Genomic DNA, 24664 nt, shown 5'->3' with positions numbered 1-24664 from the left:
TAGCAGATTGGGCAAATATATCAGACATTCTTCATTAATTAAACTGATTTATTCTTTTAGACCAATTGAATACATCTATATACCTCTTTGTCGAGCTGTAATTCAGGGCCATTGGGATCACGCAGAACTTTCAATAGAAGTGGAAGATCTTCAGCGTATCTCGCCATGGGTCCAACAGCAAAGAATTTATTCCAATCTTTCGACTCAGAATACGGCATATGACCTACAGTAGATACTGCGTAAGGAGTGGGTTTGTGGCCAAATATTCCGGTGAACATGGCCGGTAACCTTAATGATCCAGCAATGTCTGAACCAACACCGATTATCGAGGCTCCTGATGATATAAGGGCTGCCTGAAATGAAATTTGTCAATTTGTCTTTTTTGATTCACTTTAATCTGTTTAGGTTCCATCTCCATAGAAGGTTATCTTTAACATCTTTGGATGTAATAGACTCAGTTTTCCCAACCTTATTTTTATCAGGAGAACATTTACAGCCAAAAATGGAAATGAAGGCAATTTCCATTTTCAACGAAACTTACATAGGTAACTTAGACAGAGAGTATACATAATATTATTATTATAAATATTAGTTGTTTTTCCTAAACAATTTCAAGATAGTCAATAACCCTGTACTAATGAAGTTTTAATTATTTTTTTAAAACATTATTAAATAATATAAAGAAACAGAAAAATATAAATATGGAATTAATTATGTTTTTATTAATAAAAATATTTATAAGTACATAGGTATGAATATTATATGCAAAAAATGCATTATAACAAAAAAGGATGACAATTTAATTAGTAGGATCCAATCGATTTTTCATAGTTAGGAATGTTTGTGGATATTCCTATTCTTAACCTTTTCTATGCCTTACGATATTACTATGGCAGTATCTGACACGCCGCAGATTTTTAATGACAGACGTTGAATGTAGAGCGAAGCTGTTATTATAATCGCTGTAACACCGATAATTTGTGGCTTACTATTTCATAATTCTTCAAACAGATGTCACTGTGTGTTTAATTTTTTAGATTATGCAAATCAATCAACAGTGGCTAATAATTTGAGTTTAAAGTCAGACGAGATAACTCACGAAATTTGTATGTGCGGCCTGTCGATCACGGCCTCATAGAGCGAGACAACTCGCTGATGGCATAGAACCGGGTAAATGGTCATTTAGATATGCATCAGAGAGTCGCTATTTATATTTAGATTTTATTATTATTGCAAGTATATTTGTTAATTGACTTTAAATATTATATCAATTATAGTTTTGTTTTTAAAAAAATATTAAATCTAGAAATGAGTTTGCGGGCACATGATTAGAAATTCTTGTAATAGAGTTTGCTGAAAACCTTAAGTAATGTAAATGGGCGGAACATAATATAACTTGAATAAAATAGAATTCCTGGATAAATTAAGTCATCTAGTGGTAACTAAGAGGCATAAAACGCCTGTCATAATAAGTACTGCAGAAGTACATGCCAACGGAATACACATAACCGAGAAGAAGCATGCAAGTGCCATCATCCATCAGTGGATTGAACCAGGCTGACGATGATAATGAATTATCATTGTTTTGGCATCCCAGAAGCAGAAAGCACTGCTATTAGAAGAGGAAGTAGAAAAAATATAACAATCTTACCTCACCACCCGAAGATCCACCAGGAGTTCTATTTGTATCGTAAGGATTCCTGGTCAGACCGGTAACATAGTTAAAGGTTTCCCAGCACATGCACATTTCTGGAGTGTTGCTCACTAAAAGCGGTATAGCTCCCGCAGTCCTTGCTTGACTGATGCACACGGCATCAACCAATGCAGGATTACGTTTAGTCCTGAGTCTTCCTGCTTCATTGCTCATACCTTGAAATAGATGAAAAACAATTTCCACAGATGGGTATTATCATCACATGCAGTAATTACCAGTATGTCACCTCTAAACAATTTCAGTTTTATCAAACGTTAGTTACCTAATGATAATTTTTATCGAGCTCCTCTGAAATTAAAATGGTACATGAGACTTGAATCCTATTATGCCATCAATTTTTGCGATAAAAACCCATTCTTTTCTCTCCAGATATCTAACACTTATTGTTTCATTCCCGATACACACTCTAGCACATCCCTCACCATGGCGCAGACATATTTTGTCCAGCCATGGTATTAATTAAATAATTCATCACCATGTATACTGTTCAGTCTTGTAAATGTTATGTAACGTATGTTGCAGCGTCACTTTACATTATCCATCTATGTTTATACTACTCATAGGGCCAGGCCAGCAAGCTCCCTTCCCCCAGATCGATCCAGTGTAGCGCCCTATTTAAAAAAGGTTGAGCGTAGTGCTACTAGGAACATATGGCGATGGAATTACGAAACTATAGTGTTCTTTAGTTACTACTCTAATTAAAACCTTTATTGTGTGGAAGAATAATCGCAAATAATAAAAACACATAACTATTTTTAATTATTATTCATGTTTAATGATGGAATCTAAAAGATCAAGTGAAAAAATCACTCATTTGTTCCAAAACAAATGAAAATAATAAAAAGTGAAAGCAAGACTTTTTGTTTTTTTTATAACAAATGAAAATGCAGTAAACTGCATTACCGCTCGAGCTTTCGTTTATTATTTTCATCAATTGATGTCACTACAAAACATACAATAATTATTGACTTTTTTTAATTAACACTTACCAATTTAAACAATTAAAATATTTTTATTTTATTCTAAAATAAGGTTACAATAAAAAAACCTGTCTTAAAATCAGCATTTCTTTGAAAGCTTTCATCATATTACTTTTTAGTATGTAAGTCAATCGCCAATATTACTTCAATTTGAGAATCGCGTCAGTCGTATTAGTTAATTTCGTCGTTATTATGTAAGATGCAGGTGGATAAATTGGTAAACCACTTTGGTTGGTATCCGGTGGATGTGGGTTTGATTCCCGTCTGGCACCATAGATTTTCAAGTTATTTTCTAATAATTATGCATGTTTAATAACGAATGTTACGTTCTTAAATCTTGTAAATTATTTGCTGAATAAAAATATTATAATATACTATATTATGCGTACCTACGTATTAATTGTAACTTTTCAGTGAATTTTCTGTTTCATAATTTGGTCACTAGATAACCCTAAATGTTCATTTAAAAAATATAATATTTAAATAAAGAACAAAAATTTCTATAGCATACCTTTGACAGCCAGACTTTCTTTTACAGTCATTGGGATTCCTAATAATGGATACATTTTTTCTAACTGTTCGGCAGAGTGAGCATTAGAAGCAATTAAGGCATCCACGTTTTTCGCTTCAGCGATTGCTATGTCATATCTTGTTTCTACGACTGCATTTATAATTGGATTAACTTCTTTACATCTAGCTATAAAGGCTTTCACTACAACTTCACTCTTGACCTGAAAGAAAAATACATTGATTTATGTTTGCTTTTTACTATTCACAGTTTGGAATTAGTTACAGTAGGTAGCTACAGTTCAACATCTCATAATCGAATAGTAAATTTCAACCTTTTACCTTTCTTTAAATAATCCAATAAAAGTTAATCGGAATTAACGTAATTGAAAGCTTTTTTCGTACATCTTACCTCTTCATATTTGACATTTTCAACTGATAAACAATGGAAAACATTAACTTTTATTCTAATGGATTTAAATTGTGTACTATTCCATTTGAGTCGTTTTTTGCGACCTGGTTTCTATTAGGTTTTGACGATTTATACGGCTATGGATTGTATTATTAGTGATAAGGAAGGAGTTTTTTACAAACACTTCAACTATTCAGAATAATTTGTTTATTACATTTTTAATTGTGATCCTTGACTTAGTAGATAGATGACAAAGTTAGAATTAACTGTATTCGTTGTCAGCGTGTATTTACCATTGGTGAGTGCACATAGTGCCTGAAGATGCCGAAAGGCAAAACCCAGGTCGCAAAAAAACAACTCAAATGAAATACATAGTACAAAACTTAAATCCATTAAGGGGCTCGTAAACGAGCAACTTTATGATATGGCAATTGCGTTGCTATTAATAGTTCCCCAAAATACGAAAATAGTAATGTACGTTGCTGAAAATTTCCATCTATTGCCTTTGCTTTCTGGCAGTATGGTTGATCAACATATCGAATATCAAATACAATCGAAAATACGGCAATTATTGCTAGATAAATCTATTTCATTCTCGCTCTGCTCCATACATGCGTCTCTGTTTGACCTCACCCCTAGCAACAATAAAATATTGCAGTCACAATCGATTCGACAATACACTGTTATAATTTTTCGCCGTGTCGTTAGGTATTAATATCTGTACCTCAGAGGCAGACGGATGCAAATCCAAATACCCAATTGTTCAGGAGAGCCAAAAAACAATTTTTATTTTAAACGAATACTCATAACTTCTAAGAAAATATACATAGAATGATCATTATTTTTTTTATTCTAATTCAATTAAAGTACTTCTGGAATATGTAAGAAAGGAATAAATATAATACAATTTTATATCTAAAAAAAATAAAATAAAAAACGTAGTGTGGATTTGCATCCTTCTACCTCTAAAGATATTTTGTTAATGTGGATTTGTATCTTATTTACCTAGCCAAAATAAAACAATTTATAAGTTAAAAAAATTTATAGGTATAAATATAACAAAACAAAACACATTTTTTTTTTTAAATTTTTATTATGTCATCATCATCATCACCAGCCTGAATCTATTCACTGCTGGATGAAGGCCTCGCTAATCTCCAAGCTGATTCCACTTCTCTCGTTCCTGTGCGTTGCGTTGCCAAGTTTTTCCGCAGAAATTTATCATTTCATCAATCCAGCAGCCTCTAGGTCTACCTTGCGGATGTTTTTTACCTCTTGGATACCACTGGATGACTAAATTTGTCCAACGATTGTCCTTTCTCCTAGCCATGTTCCAGCCCATTTCCATTTGAGGTTTTTAGCAAACTCTATCACATCATTAATCCTTGTCTGTTCCCTTATCCACTCATTCCTTTTTTTGTCCTTTTGCGTTATGCCCAGCATGCACCTTTCCATTCCGCGTTGTGCTACTCTAAGTTTCTGGATCTTTCTTTTACTTAGGCTCAATGTTTCACACGCATGTGGTTACGGGAAGTACACACTGGTTGAACACTTTGCACTTTAGGCATTTTCGAAGAAATTATTCAGGCGGCCAAAAGCACTCCAGCCTAGCTTTACTCTGCGAACAATTTCATCAAATATACATCCATCTATAGACACTTATTGTGCCAGATAGATGTAGTTTTTCACCTGTTCGAGCTGAATGCCATTGATGAGGATCTTTTTTTGGACGGCAAAGCAGTTGAACATGACTTTATTCTTTGATACATTTATTTTCAAGCCTACTTTGTTGCTTACTCCAGCGAGTTACTGCATTCTGCTTTGGAGGCCTTCTGAGTCTTGCAAACTACTATTTATTGTTATCGGCAAAGCGTAGATAACTCACGTATTCTCCATTTATGGGGACCCATGTCATTCCAGTCAAGTTGTCTAAATAAGTCTTCAAATGTAGCTGTAAATAGTTTAGGTGAGATTGTATCACCTTGTCGGACTCCTTTGCTGATAGGAAATGCGCGATGGTTTATGGAGATGTTGTTGCGCTACTGTATATATTATTGAAAATATTTATATAGCACCCGGGGATTCCTTGATTTCTGAGTGCATCGAGTATTGAAAATTTCTTTATGGAATCGAACGCTTTTTTCGAAGCGGCAGCTTGTATTCCTGTTACCGCTCTGATTTCTCTGATGACTTGGATAATATGGTCCATAGTGCTGTATCCTCTTCTAAAGCTCGTTCTCCTGGCTGGTTCTCGTCTAGTACATATTGCAGACAGTTTGAGAGAATTTTATCTTTGTGGATTATTGGATTTGCATCCTTCTGCTTCTAAGGTAGGTATGGCATTTGCATCTTTATGCTATGCATATCTTGGACTAGGACTTTCATCTCTCTGCCACTAATAGATAAAGCCTTTAGCATGACGATTCTTAAAAAAACTCATTTTCCCCAAAAATGGAGTTGCATCCGTCTGCCTCTGAGGTACAGATATTATTATGGTGTTATTACTAATCGCAATTCACACTACGTACAATGAATAAATGTACAAACGACAGGGTATTGGAGCTTATTAATGAGGTTTATTTACGTCCGGAGCTATGGAACGTCGAAGCCAAACTATAATGATTCTAATATGAAAAGGCCAACTAGGTATCAAAGCACAAACGTCAAATTTTGACATTCTTTTAAAGTTTTCAAATAAATAATTATCAATAACTCGTGGTTTATATTACTTATTGTTTCACGGTTATTTAAGTAGGACCCGATCCAAATCCTTCTTTTATTTTGGATTTGTTTATGTGATTATTTATATGGTGCAGAAATTTCATTGTCGGTCGTTGTTCCTTTATCTCGAGGCACGTGTGTGCACAAAATACATCGGCCTCACTTGCCCGACACTGACGTCAGGCCATACAAACATTGCCCAGCAACTGGGTAATAGTTGCACCATTTTTATGACAACTGTACCGGCAATCTGAAATTTTTGATGCTCGTTTACAGGCCCCTTTAGAATTTAAATTCAAATTCTATCAAGTATCCTCGGTCGATAGTATTAAAATTAACTTTTATATTGTGCCTATTTAGTTACCTATCATTTCAACCATTTTAAAATCGTTGTGTAATTGCTGTCAAATGTTGTAATTAAAAAAAAATGAATTATTATATTTTAATGGCGTGACTCACTTTGAAAATTGAAAATTTTCCCTTTAGAGTCAGATTCCAGGCATATTATGTACCTATTCACATTTTGTGAGCTGCCAATCGAAGGTTTCCCTGCCACGATCGCCCAGAATTGTGGAATGTCATTTTTGATCGTTTCCTGGAATCTTGGTCAAAATAGAAAAAAAAATCGACTCAGTCGATGATCGGTGACAGTTAGGTCGACGATTACCTACCATACAATCTTGGTTATCTATGCACAGTATTTTTAACAAAAGAACATTTCAACCACATATCCCCAAGGCTCTACGCACCGCAACACTAATTTAAATAAAAATTGTAAGCATAATAATACAATAATTATTAATTTTATTATCGAGTCTTATTTTATGGTTTTCTGTGTGTACTATCATTTATTAATACTAATTAGCAGATACGCTATTTTAATATAATAATTATGTAGGTACTATTAAAAATTTAATATTGTTTCTTTTATTTATAAGTGTTTAAATAATTAAAATTTTATTGTTAATTAAAATTGAAATTAAATATGTTTTATTGTTATTATTATATAGCATCTATTAATTATATATTATATTATAATTAGTCTTGGTGTAAAATTTTATTATGACTGAATAAATTAAAGACTATTTTTAAGTGTCATTTCATCATTTTATCACTGATTTATTGAGTGAATATCTACGATAGGTACCTACTATTTTGTTATGTAAGTTTTCAATAATAATATTATATACAAATTGTTTAGCATATTCCATGAAACAGATAAAGTAGCCGCTTCGTCAGAAAGTGCCAAGATCTAATTCTGAGTTTGTGGCTACCACTATATTATATACAAATTGTTTAGCATATTCCATGAAACAGATAAAGTAGCCGCTTCGTCAGAAAGTGCCAAGATCTAATTCGGAGTTTGTGGCTACCACTATATTATATACAAATTGTTTAGCATATTCCATGAAACAGATAAAGTAGCCGCTTCGTCAGAAAGTGCTAAGATCTAATTCGGAGCTTGTGGCTACCACTAAGGTGATCCTACGTATATCATCTATTACCAGGAATGGTTCAGTAGAGCTGCATTTGGACTAATACATGATTTTTTTACTTTCTGACGTAGGGTACACATCCACATCTATTTCGTATGATTTGACACACTGTTTATGATTTTTTTTTACCAATTAGTACTCCATACGCCGATTTTATTTGAACGCAAGTGACGAGATCGATTCGTCGGGATATTTTAAAAGGGGCCTCGAAATAGTTCAAACTAGTCATACAATTGTTAAATTATACCAAATTATTTTAATGTGACCAATCAGTGCGCCGGGCCTCTAAGCAAGCCACTAAACCCGCAACTTATATTTTATCAAATAAAATGTCTTCTTCAGTCAATAAACACAACTCTAAAAATGGATGGACACATTTCATTATTGTAATCTTACTTCCTTATCCCTGATCATTCTGGAGAGCTTAGTGGCGCTCAGTAGAAGAAGATGGTTTTTTATTGGAGGTAACTTTTTTCTTTTCTTCAAACTCATGAACCAGCTCATCGGGATGCCGATCAATGCTATGCCCCAGAAGAGAAGCTTCATTAGGACTTTTAAAACAGCTATCACCTTCATCTGAAATAAAAAAATGTAAGCATTCATTGTGTGAGATGGGTAAGGCATGGCTATATACAGGGCTCGCAATGAACCGGAGCGCACCATATCGCATGGCCGGTTCGTGAAATCCCATGAGATAACAGCCTCGTTTCTTAGAAAAATTAAATATTGCATTCCGGTTCTTGAATTGTTACAAAAATAGTTAAATTCACTTAGTTACATATTTTGTTAAAAGTTTACATGAAACTTGTTGGAATCGTGATAAAAAACTTAATATTTATTACGAGGCACTGGCAACATGTTTATACCTTACCCTAATCTTGCATACCACAAGTTTAAAGACTGTTAACCGGATGACCTTGGCATAATATAATATGATACTCGTATAATGATAAAAACAAAAATCTAACACACTTATTTTTATATACCTAAGTGTCCTAAGTAATATAATGTAAATATTTTCGGAAAAATATCGAGAGCTCTGGTTCATAAAATTTCTAATTTAGAGCGCTGGTTATAGGTATCACTATATAATATTACGTAAGTAGGTATATCCAGGAGTGTATAAGGGGGTTGTCCATATATGATGTAATGGTGGGCAGGTCTAATATAACATTGATGTTATATACATTTTTAGTAATATAAGTAATTAATTAATTATTTATTAATTTTATTAATTAATTAATAATAATAAATTATTAATTAGTAATATAAGTAATAGTAATATGAGATTTTTTATAAAGAAAATGATATGGGGAATGTAAAAAATGTGAAAAGGGTTAGCTCATTTTCTCTGACAATAATAATAGTCAATAGTAATCGTTGTTTTTATTTCATAAAACGCATTTTTTTTGTAGTACTTATTCCACTTTTAATCAATAGATTAGGACCGGTTTCGTCAAAATGTCCCTCTGAGGCGGACGAAACCGGTCCTAATCTATTGATTAAAAGTGGAATAAGTACTAAAAAATGCGTTTTATTAAATAAAAATAAGAATACAATGCAGTTCCACCATGAATTGACAGTTAACAAAATAAAAGAAAATAAAATTCAATAGTAAATTTGGACAGAGAGTAAAAGATTTTGTGACGAAGTGTGACAATGCGGTAGGTGTGTAAAACACCGAAAATCATCTGATGGACGACCCCAAAAAGCTTCGTAGGCCCTAAGCCAGTGATTCCCAACCAGGTTTTCGCGAAACCCTGGATCTCTGTGAGATCTTTCAGGGGCTCTGCGAGAATTCGGAAAATCTCACCTAAAAATAGATACATATCTTGAAACAATGGAGAGATATTTGGAAAGTTGTACTTGTTTATGTTTAAATATCGCATCACAGTTATTATATTATAAATAGTGCGAATTCTACTAGGGAGAGATTTTTTAACAGCTAAAAACAGAAATATTGTTTGACAGGTAAGTTTGTCCCATTTTTTCTGCACTTGAGAATCGTATAAGTACATCAATCGTAGGCATCATATACAGATACACGTATTATCAATTACCTAGAGTGAATTCAGAAATTTACCTCGTATTTTTATCAGATGATATGTGATTTTTTTTTAAATAGACTTCCGTTCTTAATTGTTTTTTTGATTTATCAATATTGCAGCGGGCACACGAAAATTTCCAGCTGGCCCTGCTTCATGGGAATTAAAGTATTAATTTATATTCGATAGGTACCTACATGTGCTTTACGGATTATGACCACAAAGTATCGCGATTTCTGCTGACCCTGTCTCTAACTACATCAATATCAGTTTCCATTGGCATGCAGATAATCGTACTAATTATAATCTCTGCATACCTAGTATTGAATAATTGCTTCTACCACAGTGACGTCCCTGGGCAAAGTGCCACCCTAAGACAGACTTCAAATGACACCTATTTTCATTTTTTTTTCTACATAAATTTTTTTTCTAGTGTGTATATGTATGAGATGTTTTAAAATTATGTAGGTATGTTCAATATATAATATTATAATGTTACATTTTCAAATCATGTCTTATTCGTTGAATAAAAGAAATAATTATTTAAATTATTAGCAAGTCTAAGTGTGTTATTAAAACTAAATAATGGAGTCACATCAATTTGTAATTAAGGAATTAATTGATACCACCTTAATTTAATATACCTACTAAAACCGATAGCCAACATTATAACCCAATTCGATAAGCATTTTATTTAGCAACTAGGTACTAGTTAAAATCTTCGTAATCAAGTAGGATGCCAGTAGCTTAATTAGAAAAGCACACTGGCGCGAATCCATCGGATATAGGTTCAAGTCGCATCGGGTGCTGTATTTTTTTTCTTCAAAAAGATTTTTTGCATGAGATGTTTTCAAATTTTGTAGGTATGTTCATTAATATATAGAATGTTACATTCTCAAATCTTATGTCTTATTCGTTGAATAAAAGAAATAGTTTACCATAGTTATTCTCGGCTATAATTAACAGACAAATGTGATAAAAAAATCTTTATACATTGAAATTACGTGGCATCATTATTACTGACGATTGGAGCATTCCCACGAAACCTACTCTCAAACAGAGGTGGTTTTAGGTGCGTCGAAGTCCGAGACATTGACAGGTTTGATGGCACTATTGTAAAAAGCCAGTACGCAAAACCGCCACTGGGTATTACAACACAACAGTTAATAGTAATAATTATGCGGCCAGGCTTTTATTTTTTTTTTTAACTCAGACATATATACTTTCTATTGTCTGGTTAATGGAAAACTGTCACTGTTAGCTGACAACAGTTATAATATTCGTATTAGTATCTTCATTTGCCGCCCTTTAGAATATTCCGCCCCTAAGCAGTGTATGACATGCCTTACCCACGGGACGTCACTGTTTTACCATATGCGTAAATAAATAAATGCATATCCTAAGTACATAGACATGTGCCGTCTGCTATTTCATAAACATACAATTTCACTATAAGGTTTCTTTATAATAATAATTGTAAGCAGATAGTCATTTGGAGAGATAAAGAAAATATTTGGTGTCAGGGTAATTGACCTATTGAAAATTGTAAATAATAACTACCTACATACAGTTTGTGTAAAAACCAGTAGTCTCCATATAAGTAGATACGTAACCTACTTATTATTTGGAGTTCATCAAAGACAAACATTAACGTTTACAATAAATTATCAATAATATTATGGTGATTTGCAAAGATGTTGAAGAAAACCTTTTTTTTTATTGACTGATACTAGTTTTTCAAAGAAATTTAAACTGAAAAACGCGGTTACATGTTAATTATACGTATCCATTGCGCCGTATACGTTTCCACCGTGAGTTGTTGTAACATAAACATAAAACGGCAGTAAGTATAGCATTGAGATCAAATGAGCCGTTGTTCGTGGAGTATTTGACGGTAGGCATTTTGTATACAAAGTTATTAATTACTTACATGTAAATAGTTCATTTCGCTCATCGTAAACTGCCTTACCGCAAAAATACGCATTGTTCGTGAAGCATCGCAGACAATAAAATTCCAATTTTAGGTACTTAAATTATACGACATGTAAATTATATTGTATTTTTCTAATAAATTGACAATCATATTTTTTTTTAAATATAAGATAAATTACTTTATATACATTTTGACCTCGATTGACAGCTTATTTATAGGTACAAAATGCCAATTTCAACAAAATGTCAAAGTTAATATATTGCCAAAATGTCTGCGATAATATGTAGATGTATTGTGAGTTGTGACCTCACCGGGAATAGAACCAGGAAACGGCACTTCAGTGCAACATAATGAGTTAGTAAACGTATTCACGAATTTCATACAATAATTTATAGGCATTTCATTTTATAATAATACAATAAAATTATAATATATTATCAACGTATGCATTATTTATTTTACATTATAGTATTGCCTTAAACTATCTGCTCAAGGTTTTGTTTCTGACTTTTATAACCCTGTCACTTTCCACCCTTGTGGCACGCAGTGGTCGATCCTCCCTTGTCTTACAACGATGCTATAAAGCCGATCAAAAATGGTCTTATAATATATTATGATCATTAACGTGACGATAGACCGAGGCAAATGGAGCGACATTGTACTCGTCCTATGCTCGGATGCTATAGCGTGATAGGGCGATGTTAGTAATGTCACCACCGGTAATGTCAGTAAGGCGCGTAAACCGTTGTATTATTAATGATGATTGGGATAATTTAACTTAAACATTAATTTCTATAAATTTATAAATTCGCGCTGTTTTATCACAAGAAGGCTCGCAGCGATCTCGAAAGGTCGGCTTTATCATTGTCAGAGATACCGCCCTGAACCTTTTTAGTTGGTCTACGTTTATGGCGCGTTTAGATACGCGGAAGTCGAAGACATTGGCTGATTTCAGTGACGTCCCTGGAAAAAATGCCGCCCCTAGGCAGCGCCAAAATTCCACCGTATTTTTTTTATACTTACTGTATTTTTTATCATCCTTTCATGACACCAATATCTAAGTAATGTGTTGTGTGGATACATTACTAACAAAATATATAAGTATAGACAATATTACGAGTTCACGGTTTCAGATAGGTACATTAAAAATACACCTGACAACTTTCAAAACACGCGAGTGACTGGCAAAAATATTCGGATAAATTAATTAGGTAAGTATGTATCTACCTATAATTAAAATATAATTCGCTATTCTGCATGTTTCATTGCTGTTCATCAAGGACGTTACATCCAAGAAAAACGGAAGTAAACTAGATATCGCAAACCCGACAAAAAAATACAGCCCTGTTAAACCTTTCATGTTGATTAATACACTTTGTTTCCAACGAGGTGAATTTTTTAATGGAAAGATATTTCCGTTATTACTAAGTTTAAGTACCTATTTCTATATTATATACCTAATGATTCTTCTCGATTTGCCGCCCTTCGAGTAACTGCCACCCCCAAGCGATGCTCAATCTGCCTATCCACACGGGACGTCACTGACTGATTTTAAGAGCCCCCAAGATAAAAATCATAAATTATATTTTTATTATATTTATAAGATTTTGGTATGCTTTAATAATTGTATAACTGGTATGGACTGTTTCGAGGCCCCCTTTGCAACTTTCTGATGAATTGATTGCGTCGTCTATGCCACCCCCCCCCAACTTGGTGGGAACGCGATCTTACAAAGATCATTAATTATCATCATCATCATTCATCAGAAAGTTGCAAAGGGGTTGCAACTTTCTGATGAATTGATTGCGTCGTCTATGCCACCCCCCCCCAACTTGGTGGGAACGCGATCTTACAAAGATCATTAATTATCATGTATCACTTCACACCGCTTGAAATTAAATCACAGTTTCCTGCCGTCCATTGAATCTAACCAAGGCTCGAAATGGACCGGAGCACCGTTCCGGTTCATAAAATCCCCAAAATTATTGCTCCGTCTCGTGGAAATATTAATTTTACCGTGTGAGTTAGATGTCATATAATAAAAAATCTAACACCCTTATTTTTATAAAATACGCGTACAATTAGATAACTACCATCTTAATAATTTTGTAAAATTATCGATCGCTCTGGTTCGTAAAATTTTCCATTTCGAGCGCTGAATGTAAACAGAAATCGAAAAGTTAAATTAAGTTTATAAAAATGTTAAAATCTTACAATGTTTCTTTGTTCTTTGATAAAATTATCAATAACCTTATTATCAATAAATTTAGAAAGATAATAGATAAGAAACAATGTCATTCACAGCTTCACTATCAAAATGTTTAGGATAGGTATCCAATAAATAAACAGTAATTATGAACTATGATCTTGGATCACGATTTAATTCCTGTCGGTGGTGACACTTCGAATATGTGCTATGTTGTAATAAAATAATAATTTACCGATTTGTTTTCCGTATCACGTCAATTATTATAATACATTTATATATTTTGGTGTTTCTGAATTCTGGATGCGTCGTATAATGTAAGTATAATAGTGTCGTCAAAATGGCATTCAAATTTGCAGAACAGTTGATGCTTGGAAGAAAACGTCGACAACCTACTCTGTTTTCTTGGTAATTGGTGTGAGAGTGCCATAGAAGACGTACATTAAGACTGAGATGAACAGGACAAGGTCATTCATAGTTCATTCAGAGAGTAATCTCAGCGTTGAAAGGACGTCATTTTAATTCTGTCTAACCTCAAAAACCTCTAACCATCGGGGATTTATTTTAAGAAACGCAATAATTATTAATTACAATTCTCGGTCGAATGAATACTCATTATTATTATTATTATTACCTTCAAACATAACATGTATGCGACATAAGCTGATGCCGGCCGAAGAATACAGGGCTGTCAAAATAATATCAATCTAATGGTACGTTTTAAAGAGTTACAAATTTTAAGTTAAAAATAGCTTACTGTACAGATGGAATAATTACATACTTCCAAGCGTCAAACGGCATACAACATTCATCTAAAATAATTATAAAAAGACTAGCTGATTATGTTATGTTATTTTTGTATTGTTCTTATTTTTTTGCTTATCAAAATATTTCACATATTATCTGATGATGTGTATTTTGGATATATCGTAATATGTATCTTGTCTCATTAAAATTGCTATTTGATATAACATAGGAAAATCTGTAAATCATTAAAATGTTAATTTCGTTATTGTTTTTAATTAAACCGGTGCGATTACATATTAGATTTAAACACTGTTGTACTGTGTGACTTTTATAATATCAGATAGCCTTACGCGATATGGGCAAGATAAGAAATAAAACTGTAGGATGTCGGCAGAAGAGTAAACAAAACCTAGCTCATTCGATAACCGAATGGTAAGCAACTGTATATATTATATTTTTCCGCCAAATTGCACACAATTAAAAACAATTTATCATAAAAACAAGTAAGACGTCTTCGACAGCCCTGGGTGATTCGATTCTGTCGGCACCTTTTGTCTTGTTCACAGCGATCCGCTAGCTTTGAATAAAAAAATATCTGTGGGTGACTCCACGTTAATAATCATTTTTTATAAGTATAAATTATTTCTTGCATTGGCTTTACTTACCAACAAAATACAATAATTATTGTACCTACCAACTAAAAGTAAAGTTGCGTTACTTGTTTGTAAAAGTGTCAGACTAAATTTAAACCAATCGGGTAAGTAATAAAAAGACACTTTCTTTTTATAATAAACTATATTCCACTTTTTTTTAAATATGCATTAGAATTAAACAATATGTACCTATTTTTTTTAATAATTATGTAATAGGTCTTACACATTCAAAATAAATACTATTCATTAATAATGTTTTTTGGATAGCGCATGAAATAAAAATGTAGGTAGATATGTATTTCAACATCCTTCGTATGTTTAGTTCTCTGTGTTTCTTGCGTATAACGCACAGTAGAAACTCAATTTTATTATTATTAACTTTAACTTAACTATGAAACATTATACCATCATGTCGCTTCTCAGTACGGCTACCAAATTTGAACACAAATTTGAGCATAGTAGTTAACCATATTTTCTACTAAATTAACTAAAAATAATTACTACTAAATTGATAATTGAACACAAAAACAATAAATTTCAGCAACACGAAGTTTTTAAATGTCTGTAGTCAGCCAAATGAATATTTACCCGCGACGTGTACACAAAATATTTAATTCAGTCGTAAAAATTCTCGTAATAAGCGTGCCAAATGATTTCTCGGCGATTTAACTCATTTTATTTTCTGACGAAATACAAAAAAATATACGTGAGCGAACTTCTTCGAAGATTTCTTTTTGTTTCCACAACACCCCAATTGGAAAATACTGATCTAATTAATCGTGTGAACTATTTTATCTCAATATTTAGGTTGTCCGAGAAACATCAGTATTGACTTTTGGCCTCTTTTCATTGAATTAAATCATGAGATACATTTCTGGCATCCGCTTCGACAATAAATAAACATGAGATAATTTCATTAAACTTAATAAATATTCACACATCGACGAACACGTGTTAAATTAAATTTATATTATAATACATACCCATCTACCTAGATGATTATTAATGAAAGTTATAATTAGATTGTCGTTTTGAATAAAATAATTATGTACTTGAATCGATTGGAACTATACAGATACGAAATAATATATCAAAATTGGTCCACAAATAAGTATATAGCCGTCCGGCAACAATAATTGAATTAACTATAACGTCGTTTCCAATGAAAAATTGTATATCTGCAAAATATGAGTTTTTGACAGTTTTGTATAATTAAAGCTGCAAAAATCGCCTTTACACACATGCAAAATAACACAATTTACAAAAATTGCATTTTTGTTGAAATTATGAAAACCTTTTTTGAATTGATTCAAGAATCATACATTTTTTTAACTGTTTTTATGATCCCCTGAAGACTTGAGATTTTGCAATGGAAACGACGATACTGAGAATATTGCAATTGATTCATATTAGGAAAATACCTTCTGATCGGGCTAAATGTGTAAACTTTTCTCAACAAAAAATTCCAAAAAGTAATGCCGTGTAGGTATTCTATGTCTTCCTAATATAACTGATCAAAATCTAAAATTTCTCGACAATTTTTTTAATAATATATTTTAATAAAGAAGGTCTAAAACCTAAAATAAATCGGCAAGAGGTAATTTCGTAATAAAAATAACCAATCTCGATTTCTAGAGAAAATAAATATTTTCGATTTAGAGAATTTTATTCTCGAATCTCGAGAAATTAAAAAAGTCGAAATATCAAAAACTCTGATAATTACTATATTCGGCTAATCTTTTTCAATGACGAAACTATTCTAATATAAGTTGACAATTACCTATGTTGGAATGATCTATTTGAATTGAATTTGCTAAATAGCATTTTTTATGTTGAGCGTAGGTAGGTACTTATTATTGAAATATAGTTTTAAAATATTAGTATAATACCGTGATAATTAATCTTTACGTGGAATAATATACATTGTCCGTTTAATGTTTAAATCTTTTATAATTACAATTTCACGTAAACGCCTGCTTTCTTTGTGGCACGTAAAACATGTTTCATTGTAATACAGGGAAGTCAAAATAATTACTAACTCTTTATTCATGCGTGACTAAAACAAAAATTTCATTTAAATTGCATTGATAATTATTTTTTATACGAATTCTCGTAGGCTTCGATTTTGCATAAGCGCAAAATTACACGAGCACATTCTCACGCCGATCGTCTACCCCGATCCCACCCGATCGTGAAATGTCATTTAGGATCGTTCCCGGGAATCGGGACCAAAACATTAATTCCTATTTTTTCTGCACTGCTTGATCAACGATCAGGGTCGAAGGTTACAGATAACGTACGAAACATATAGGTTCACGACTGCTTTACATAATATTATATCAAACTCTTGTGATCTGATATCCAGAAAATCGAGATTATCGAGAGTGTGAATAAAAAGTTACAATTAGTATACAATTTTATGAATTAATTAAAGTCATTGACTCTTTTATGAGCCCCTTCTACATTCACAAACAACAAAAAGACCGGTGCCGAATTATTTCTATTAAAATTCTAGATTTTCAAAGGTTAGTAAGAAAGCATACAGGAGACAGAGTGACGAAATGTGGAATTCGATAAGGGTTGACGAGATGTCATGTGTTACAATAATATAAACAAGTAATAAAAATATAAGATGGGCTTCATTTAAAAGTTTTATTATTTCGTTTGGTAGACCTGTTTATCTCAATATCTAATTTGCCATATCATCATTATTAATGACACTACAACCCTTGGCAAGCCTTTAGTAACTTCCGCCATCCTGGTCGGCACCGACACTTTCCAGTTGCTTTGGGCAAGCATCCCCTGCCTGCGTAATCCAGCCATTTCAGTTGTGGCCTTTTAGGTTTTTTGCCCTCAAGGGTTACACGTACATAGCCCCCCTTGCTGGTAACTCCTCCTGCATTCTATGCACGTGGCCGATCCAGTGCAGTCCCTGCATATTCATATGCCACGTGACCTTATCGCCGCCATAAAGAATTTACTGCTCCTCATTATACCTCGACTTCCAAATGCCTTCTACTTCTCAAGACTCTTCTCTCAATAATATCCATATTTCATTTCTATCATCGTGTTAGTGCCCAACATTCTAGAGAGTGTCGTGTTTTTCAGAAGCCTTTGGAGACCAAATTAGGATCTTATGGCGAAATTGGTGCGAAGATTTAGTAACAAGGAATCCGAGATAAAATGATTTCACAGTTTCAAAAGCATCGCCACCAACAATAAGGTTTCCTTTATCGTGTATTGATACACTGTGGATAACAAGAATTTTACTGAATATGAGCCAAAAATACCGCATTTTATTTGATTGGCACAAGGCTGCAAGAATAATAATTTATTGTTCACTATAATAGCATGATTATCTTGTTAACTGCCATAGACATATCATTACGTCGGTTCACAGATAATTAGAAAACAGGTAGACAAAACATCGAAAAGCATAATTGAATCGTTTAAATGTTAAACTGCATAGTTTTGTAACTCTTAATACTCGTATAATATATATCTATTATATTTGAAAACTGCATTTTAATTTTCAATGTTAAAGTTTATATTAATATCGTTAATGTTTTCGGTCAAGGATTTTTCACACTATTAGAAAATAATTGTATTTGAAGACGTTGTAATTAATCATATATCGAGAGAACATGACGTTTTCCTTGATGAAAAATGACAATAATATAGGTAGTATAATATAAATATTATTATACTCGTATAATAGTTAGAAGTTTTATATTGATATTGTCATTGAGTCTTCCTGGTAGTAAAGTTATATGAATGATGTGGTCATGTTATGTTTTATGTCATTCGTGATAAATAATTTGATAATAATGGAAAATAAATATTTTGATTATATTTCATTTTTAAGTAAGTACATAAATAATTTAATTGGACCAATTACTTACTACACAGTATGTAATTAGTTTTTAATATCCATATTATATTATCGGAGGATAGAAGAGACTGTTATCAGTTATCACAATCATTTTATATTAGATTATATTAATTATTATACAACTTTGATGGAGCGACACCTCCAAGAATCCCTGTCATGCCAGAATCTCGTGGTACCATGCAAAACGCTGAAATCTCATTGAAGAGATCTTCACGTTGGCAGTATAACGCTGGAAATTTTCTAAATGCAATAAAATTGGACAAGGCCCAACAGCTGGTTGAACCGACTTGAGCAGCTCTTCTCATATTATTGGGACCATTGAAAATTTTGGAAAAATCTTATAAAAACCTGACTCATACACGTTAAGTCTCCTCATACATTGGCAATTTTTAGAATGATTTACTTTCTTTGCGAAAAAGTAGCGCCACAGTACTAAGCTCACGGTAGATATATCGGCGTTTGTGGCTCTTCTAAAAACACAAATGTATAGGAGCTGGCTTCTTGAACATTCTTTTCTAAAAAACTCTGTTTTCTTTGTGAGTTCAAAGACCGTTTAAAGTAGTCAGTAGTCTTATTATATATATAAAAATGTATGTGATTAGTAATATCTCCTCGAATATCTTGGATAGTTTTCATCTTCAGTTCACGTAAAATTCATTGTCAAGTAACTTTCACTATACAAACGTTATTTTTGTTTTTCATTTCCTATCCTACGGCATTTGAACGTCACATAATAATAATATGATCAACGACCTTACTATCACCAGTTTCCACAGTATTAGCATCTTCAGTCCATCTTCTTCGGGAACACGAGTTATCTTAATGTATTACTACATTATCTAAAACTAATAGTCAGATAATGTTAATAAACAGTTTATTAAAATATATCGATTCATCAAATTTGTACATTTTTTTATATTGATACGTACACAATCATCACTGTTTTTTTGCGTATGTAAATATAATAGAATACAAAATAATCTAATTTAATTAAAACATTTAAATTGAATCAGTGAGAAATTTATAAATTCGCCGATATAATATTTAGTGCGGAAATAGTATTATGTATTTCGATTGGGTAATATTTAGATTTTCTCTTAAATATGTAGGTCGACACTGCCTAATTGTCATAATCAAGTGTCCAATGTTCACGCCAAACTAGTTTATCAACTGTTCTTTGTGAAACGTATACAGTAGACATAAAATTAGATACTAATAAATATTTTTTATCTTTTACTTCCTTAAAATAAATTTAAATTACATTGAATGATAGTGAGGTTGCATATTATTTAATTTAAAATTTGAATATCATTTATATTTCAATAGTTAATAATCTATCAGGGGTACTCAACCTGGTCCCTACCGCCCACTAGTAGTTAAATTTCAGAAAAAAATATACTATTAGTATCGCTCTCGCATAAGTCATTATTTATTGACAATCTTGAACTATTTCATTATAATCTACTGAAGAGAGAATTTCATCACTTTCCTGAATTGTCATCTATAAAAGATGATGTACCTACTTAATATAATAACTCCAGAGGATGTTGACAGATTCAGTAGCCACCTCAACGAACTTAAATTGGAAAATATTTTGAAATTGAAGATGTATGACTGGATGAAAAATCTTTTACCGCAAAATATTGAAGAGGCTGGTACAACTTGCCAAGAAGAACTGTTATAAAATTAGATATGATGAAGAAAGTAAAGATAAATTCGATAATGGTGGATATGAAAACCTTTGGCAAAATAAAAAAAAGCCTGTCTTATATCCAAATATGTGGAAAATTATATTCAGTTTATTTATACCTTTCCCTACCTCATATCTTGTGGAATCAGGCTTTAGTGCTGTTAATCATATTATGACCAAAGAAAGAAACCGCCTGAATATTTCCGAAAGAGGAAATTTTACTACTAACAGAGATACAAAAGTTGGCGGTAGGTATAAAAAGGTTGACTACCCCTGATCTATATTATTATAATAACAACAAATTTTCATAGCTGATTTCAGCAAAAATCAAGCATGATAACCTAACCTAACCTATGCTAACAAATAATCCAGTAGGTATATCGGCTATTTTCAAAAATTGTTTGCTGCTGGCTTCCACGAAATAGACAAGAACCAAAAAAAGGTATTAATAATAACATAAATTCTAAACGTAACCTATGACCACCTGACAACTAACTACTTTGTTTGCTCCCCCGAAAAGTCATCTCACATCCCCTGTACAATCTGTGGATTACGGGTACTCAGGTGAGAAACCTCTGATTAAAACACAATGCCAATGGGCAGCGAGCCATATTCATTGAGACATTATTATTTTCCATATAGGTTTACGATTCTATTGAAGTAGAAAAATATTTACTTATTCATATTTTTGTAATTGTCTTTTCCTCGTTTAAAAATACATTATGACCAAACCATTACTAGGGTTACCAACTATCATGTAATTACAGTCCTTGTCCAGGATCCCGGTTGGAGCTAAGCCGGGACGCACATCACGAAAATTTTAGAAACAGCAACCAATTTTCTGAATTTTCGAGAATTTTATTTATCATCAATGAGATTCTCAATTTAAAAAAAAATCATTTTTTTGCTGATATATCATAAATTCCCCAATGAATCACATAGGTATAATACGGTTGGGTCAATTATGGTTGCTTCCACCCCTATATTTCTTCTTACCTCAAATCCCCAGTTATTGTCACAAGTCCAGGTACAACTCAGTTACGAGTCATCAGTCGACCATAATACCGGCGCTTGTCATTCATCAATCTCATTTATCATATCATTCATTAAAAGAATACCATCAAGTGCTGCGTACCGGGTAACCCAACAAACAATACCGCAGTAGTAAGGTTAGTGCCTGGCATCATAACATCACCCCTCCCCCTCCCGCTCAGCATCCACTTCCACCATCACAATCATTCCATCAAAGTCAATTACAGTCTACTGTGAAAAGCGCAACCAGTAAACATATGTAATTTTTGATAAAATGTCCCGGAATTTTCTAAAAAAAAGTTGGCAACCATAGCCATGGCCAGATACAGGCAACATAAAATAATTGAATATGAATTCCTCGAATGTATAAGTGTCGGGTCTTCTGTCAATTTGAAATTTTCCTGTTACTTGGTCCTAAAAGCACAATGTGCAATTCAATCAATAAAATGTTGGTTATCTTGGTAGTCATAGAATCTTATTATGTACATTTAGTTGATTGCTGATTTAGGGGTTTTCGGAGAGTAGGGAGTATACGTAATATCTCGGAATTAGTACTTATTTCTGATTTCAATCCCGTGATTGATGAATACCTGAAATTTCGCAACAATAACAACAATAGTTTCTTTAACAGCATGACCTACCCGTTAGCATGCAAATTGTACACTCTTTGATATAAACAAAAGTAACAGCGCATAGTAGGAGGTGATGCTCATTACTGACAATCCAATTCCCCAATTTTAAATCTCTTCTTGTTGCTAAGAAAATTAAAAATACTTTTATTATATTACATTTTTGACAATATTGTGCTTATTTTCCCTGACGTGGATGGCGGAATCTGGTTGGAAATCACTGCACTATATTTTCACTTCACTATAAGTACCAAACTGCATTTGACATTTTTACGTTTTTTGCCGTTTCGATATTACGTAGCTAATAAATTCGATTAAGTATATTATCTTTGTATTCAAAATCTAGCCGGATGATAAAATACCTAACGATTACAGTCTTTCAAAATTCGATTGCTTCATTTCACTGGTATACTTCTTATGACTTGAGTTGCTAACAGAACGAGTTTATAATTTTAAAATATTGGTTTGAAGCACAGATGTTTAAGAAAGCCTTCTTCAACATTATAAATTTTTTAATGAGTATATATCTATTAATTTATTTTGAATTTTAAATAGCGATTTACCGTGTCGACTTATTTAGCGTGAAAGTAGACAAAAAGATAAGTACCTACCTAAATAATGAAATAAAAATATCTATTTCTATTTTTTCTGTTCTATGAATGCCAGTCAGTGTCATTAAAAACGTACGTCAGTATCAAACCCGACCAAGCCCGCGTAATTGACAACGGTTGAATGTAGACATGCACCCGTCTACCCGCACCTCACGTCACCACTTCACCACTCGTAAAATCTTTCAGTTTCAGAACCTTTTGAGATAATCAGATGAAACTCTAATAAATTAATACCAATAATTATACTTAATAAAATTGGTTTTGTAGGTTCTGTGTAGGTAACTCAGAGTTATAACTGAACAAACATACATCCATTAAAACAAACTATATATTCTGTACTTTGGTATAATAGAAATAGTTAAAACGCTGATAAAAAAGGCAAATATTTTCAAATCACAGACAGTATTTTGATTTTATTATTAGTACATATAGATTGAATTTGTATTTACTATGTAGAATTCTATTACTAATATTGATTCTTGTCTATTTAGTGAAGCCAGCGGCAAATAAATTTTGAAAATAGACGATATACACTGGATTATTTGTTAAGTTAGGTAAGGTTAGGTTATCATTCTTATTGATGAATTTTGCAGAACCTGGCTATTAAAATTGCCACTGTTCCCGCCTGGCTTCCAGTAAACAGGCTTGTAAACTAATTTTTAACAATTACTTTTTGAGTTGGTAAGCATGTCTTTCCAAAAATCATCTAAATTTATTTAAATAGAAGGAATATAAATTATAATTAATTATTATTTACTTAATAATTTATAGTAAACTACGTACCTAAATATTCGAATTAAATTTACTTTCACCTATATAAAAAGAGTCGTATTAAACAAAACTTTTAAAATGTCGATAATACCGTCTCAATTAAAAAAATAATAATTTTCACTCACCGTTGATTTAGTTAAATAACTCAAGCACGATTACTGAACGCTAACGAAATCACCGATCGACAAGAGAAAGTGGTCCGAAAAAACAGCACTCACTATGGAATGTCTAAAACAAATTCGTTTTTAGTTGTGTTTGTTTCACTCGTTGCATTGGTTATGATACGCTGGGAACGAGCGATCTCGTCGCTTTCGGTGCGAGAACTGAATCGTATTGAATAACACTGTGTTTGTGTGGTAATCATAAATTTTACTCAGACGTTTTACCTCAGAACGTGCCCCGAACTTGACATTTCGTTTACACTTTCAAAGCTACGTTCCATTTAGTAAGCAAGACGTTATTCGTAGCGTAAATAAGAAAAGCATAACATATGAAAGCGAACAATTCAATTTCAATTTATTTTTTAACATATTGTGGACATTACAAATTACATGTTTAAGACGTTCACAACATGACATGAAACATGAATGAAAAAAAATAAAGAAAAAAAGTAATAAAAACGATA

The 24664-nt window shown here is 32.5% G+C and overlaps 1 protein-coding gene across 1 annotated transcript in view; it reads right to left on the bottom strand.

Moving 5' to 3' along the window:
* The window catches only part of LOC147079076 (fatty-acid amide hydrolase 2), a 29898-nt gene extending 5524 nt beyond the window's left edge, over positions 1-24374 (bottom strand). The window contains exons 1-5 of the mRNA XM_085948825.1: positions 24165-24374; positions 8227-8406; positions 3206-3425; positions 1652-1869; positions 84-353 (exon numbers count right to left, since the gene is read on the bottom strand). Of these exons, the coding sequence (XP_085804951.1) occupies positions 84-353; positions 1652-1869; positions 3206-3425; positions 8227-8406 (888 nt within the window). The 5' untranslated portion in view covers positions 24165-24374. The remainder of the gene's footprint in view (positions 1-83; positions 354-1651; positions 1870-3205; positions 3426-8226; positions 8407-24164) is intronic.
* Between the last annotated feature and the right edge of the window lie 290 nt (positions 24375-24664).

Source organism: Rhyacophila brunnea, unplaced genomic scaffold, assembly GCF_057557595.1.
Source record: "Rhyacophila brunnea isolate RB1 unplaced genomic scaffold, BYU_Rbru_1.0 scaffold_10, whole genome shotgun sequence".
NCBI classification, from domain to species: domain Eukaryota; kingdom Metazoa; phylum Arthropoda; class Insecta; order Trichoptera; family Rhyacophilidae; genus Rhyacophila; species Rhyacophila brunnea.
This window is presented reverse-complemented; position numbering and strand designations above follow the sequence as displayed.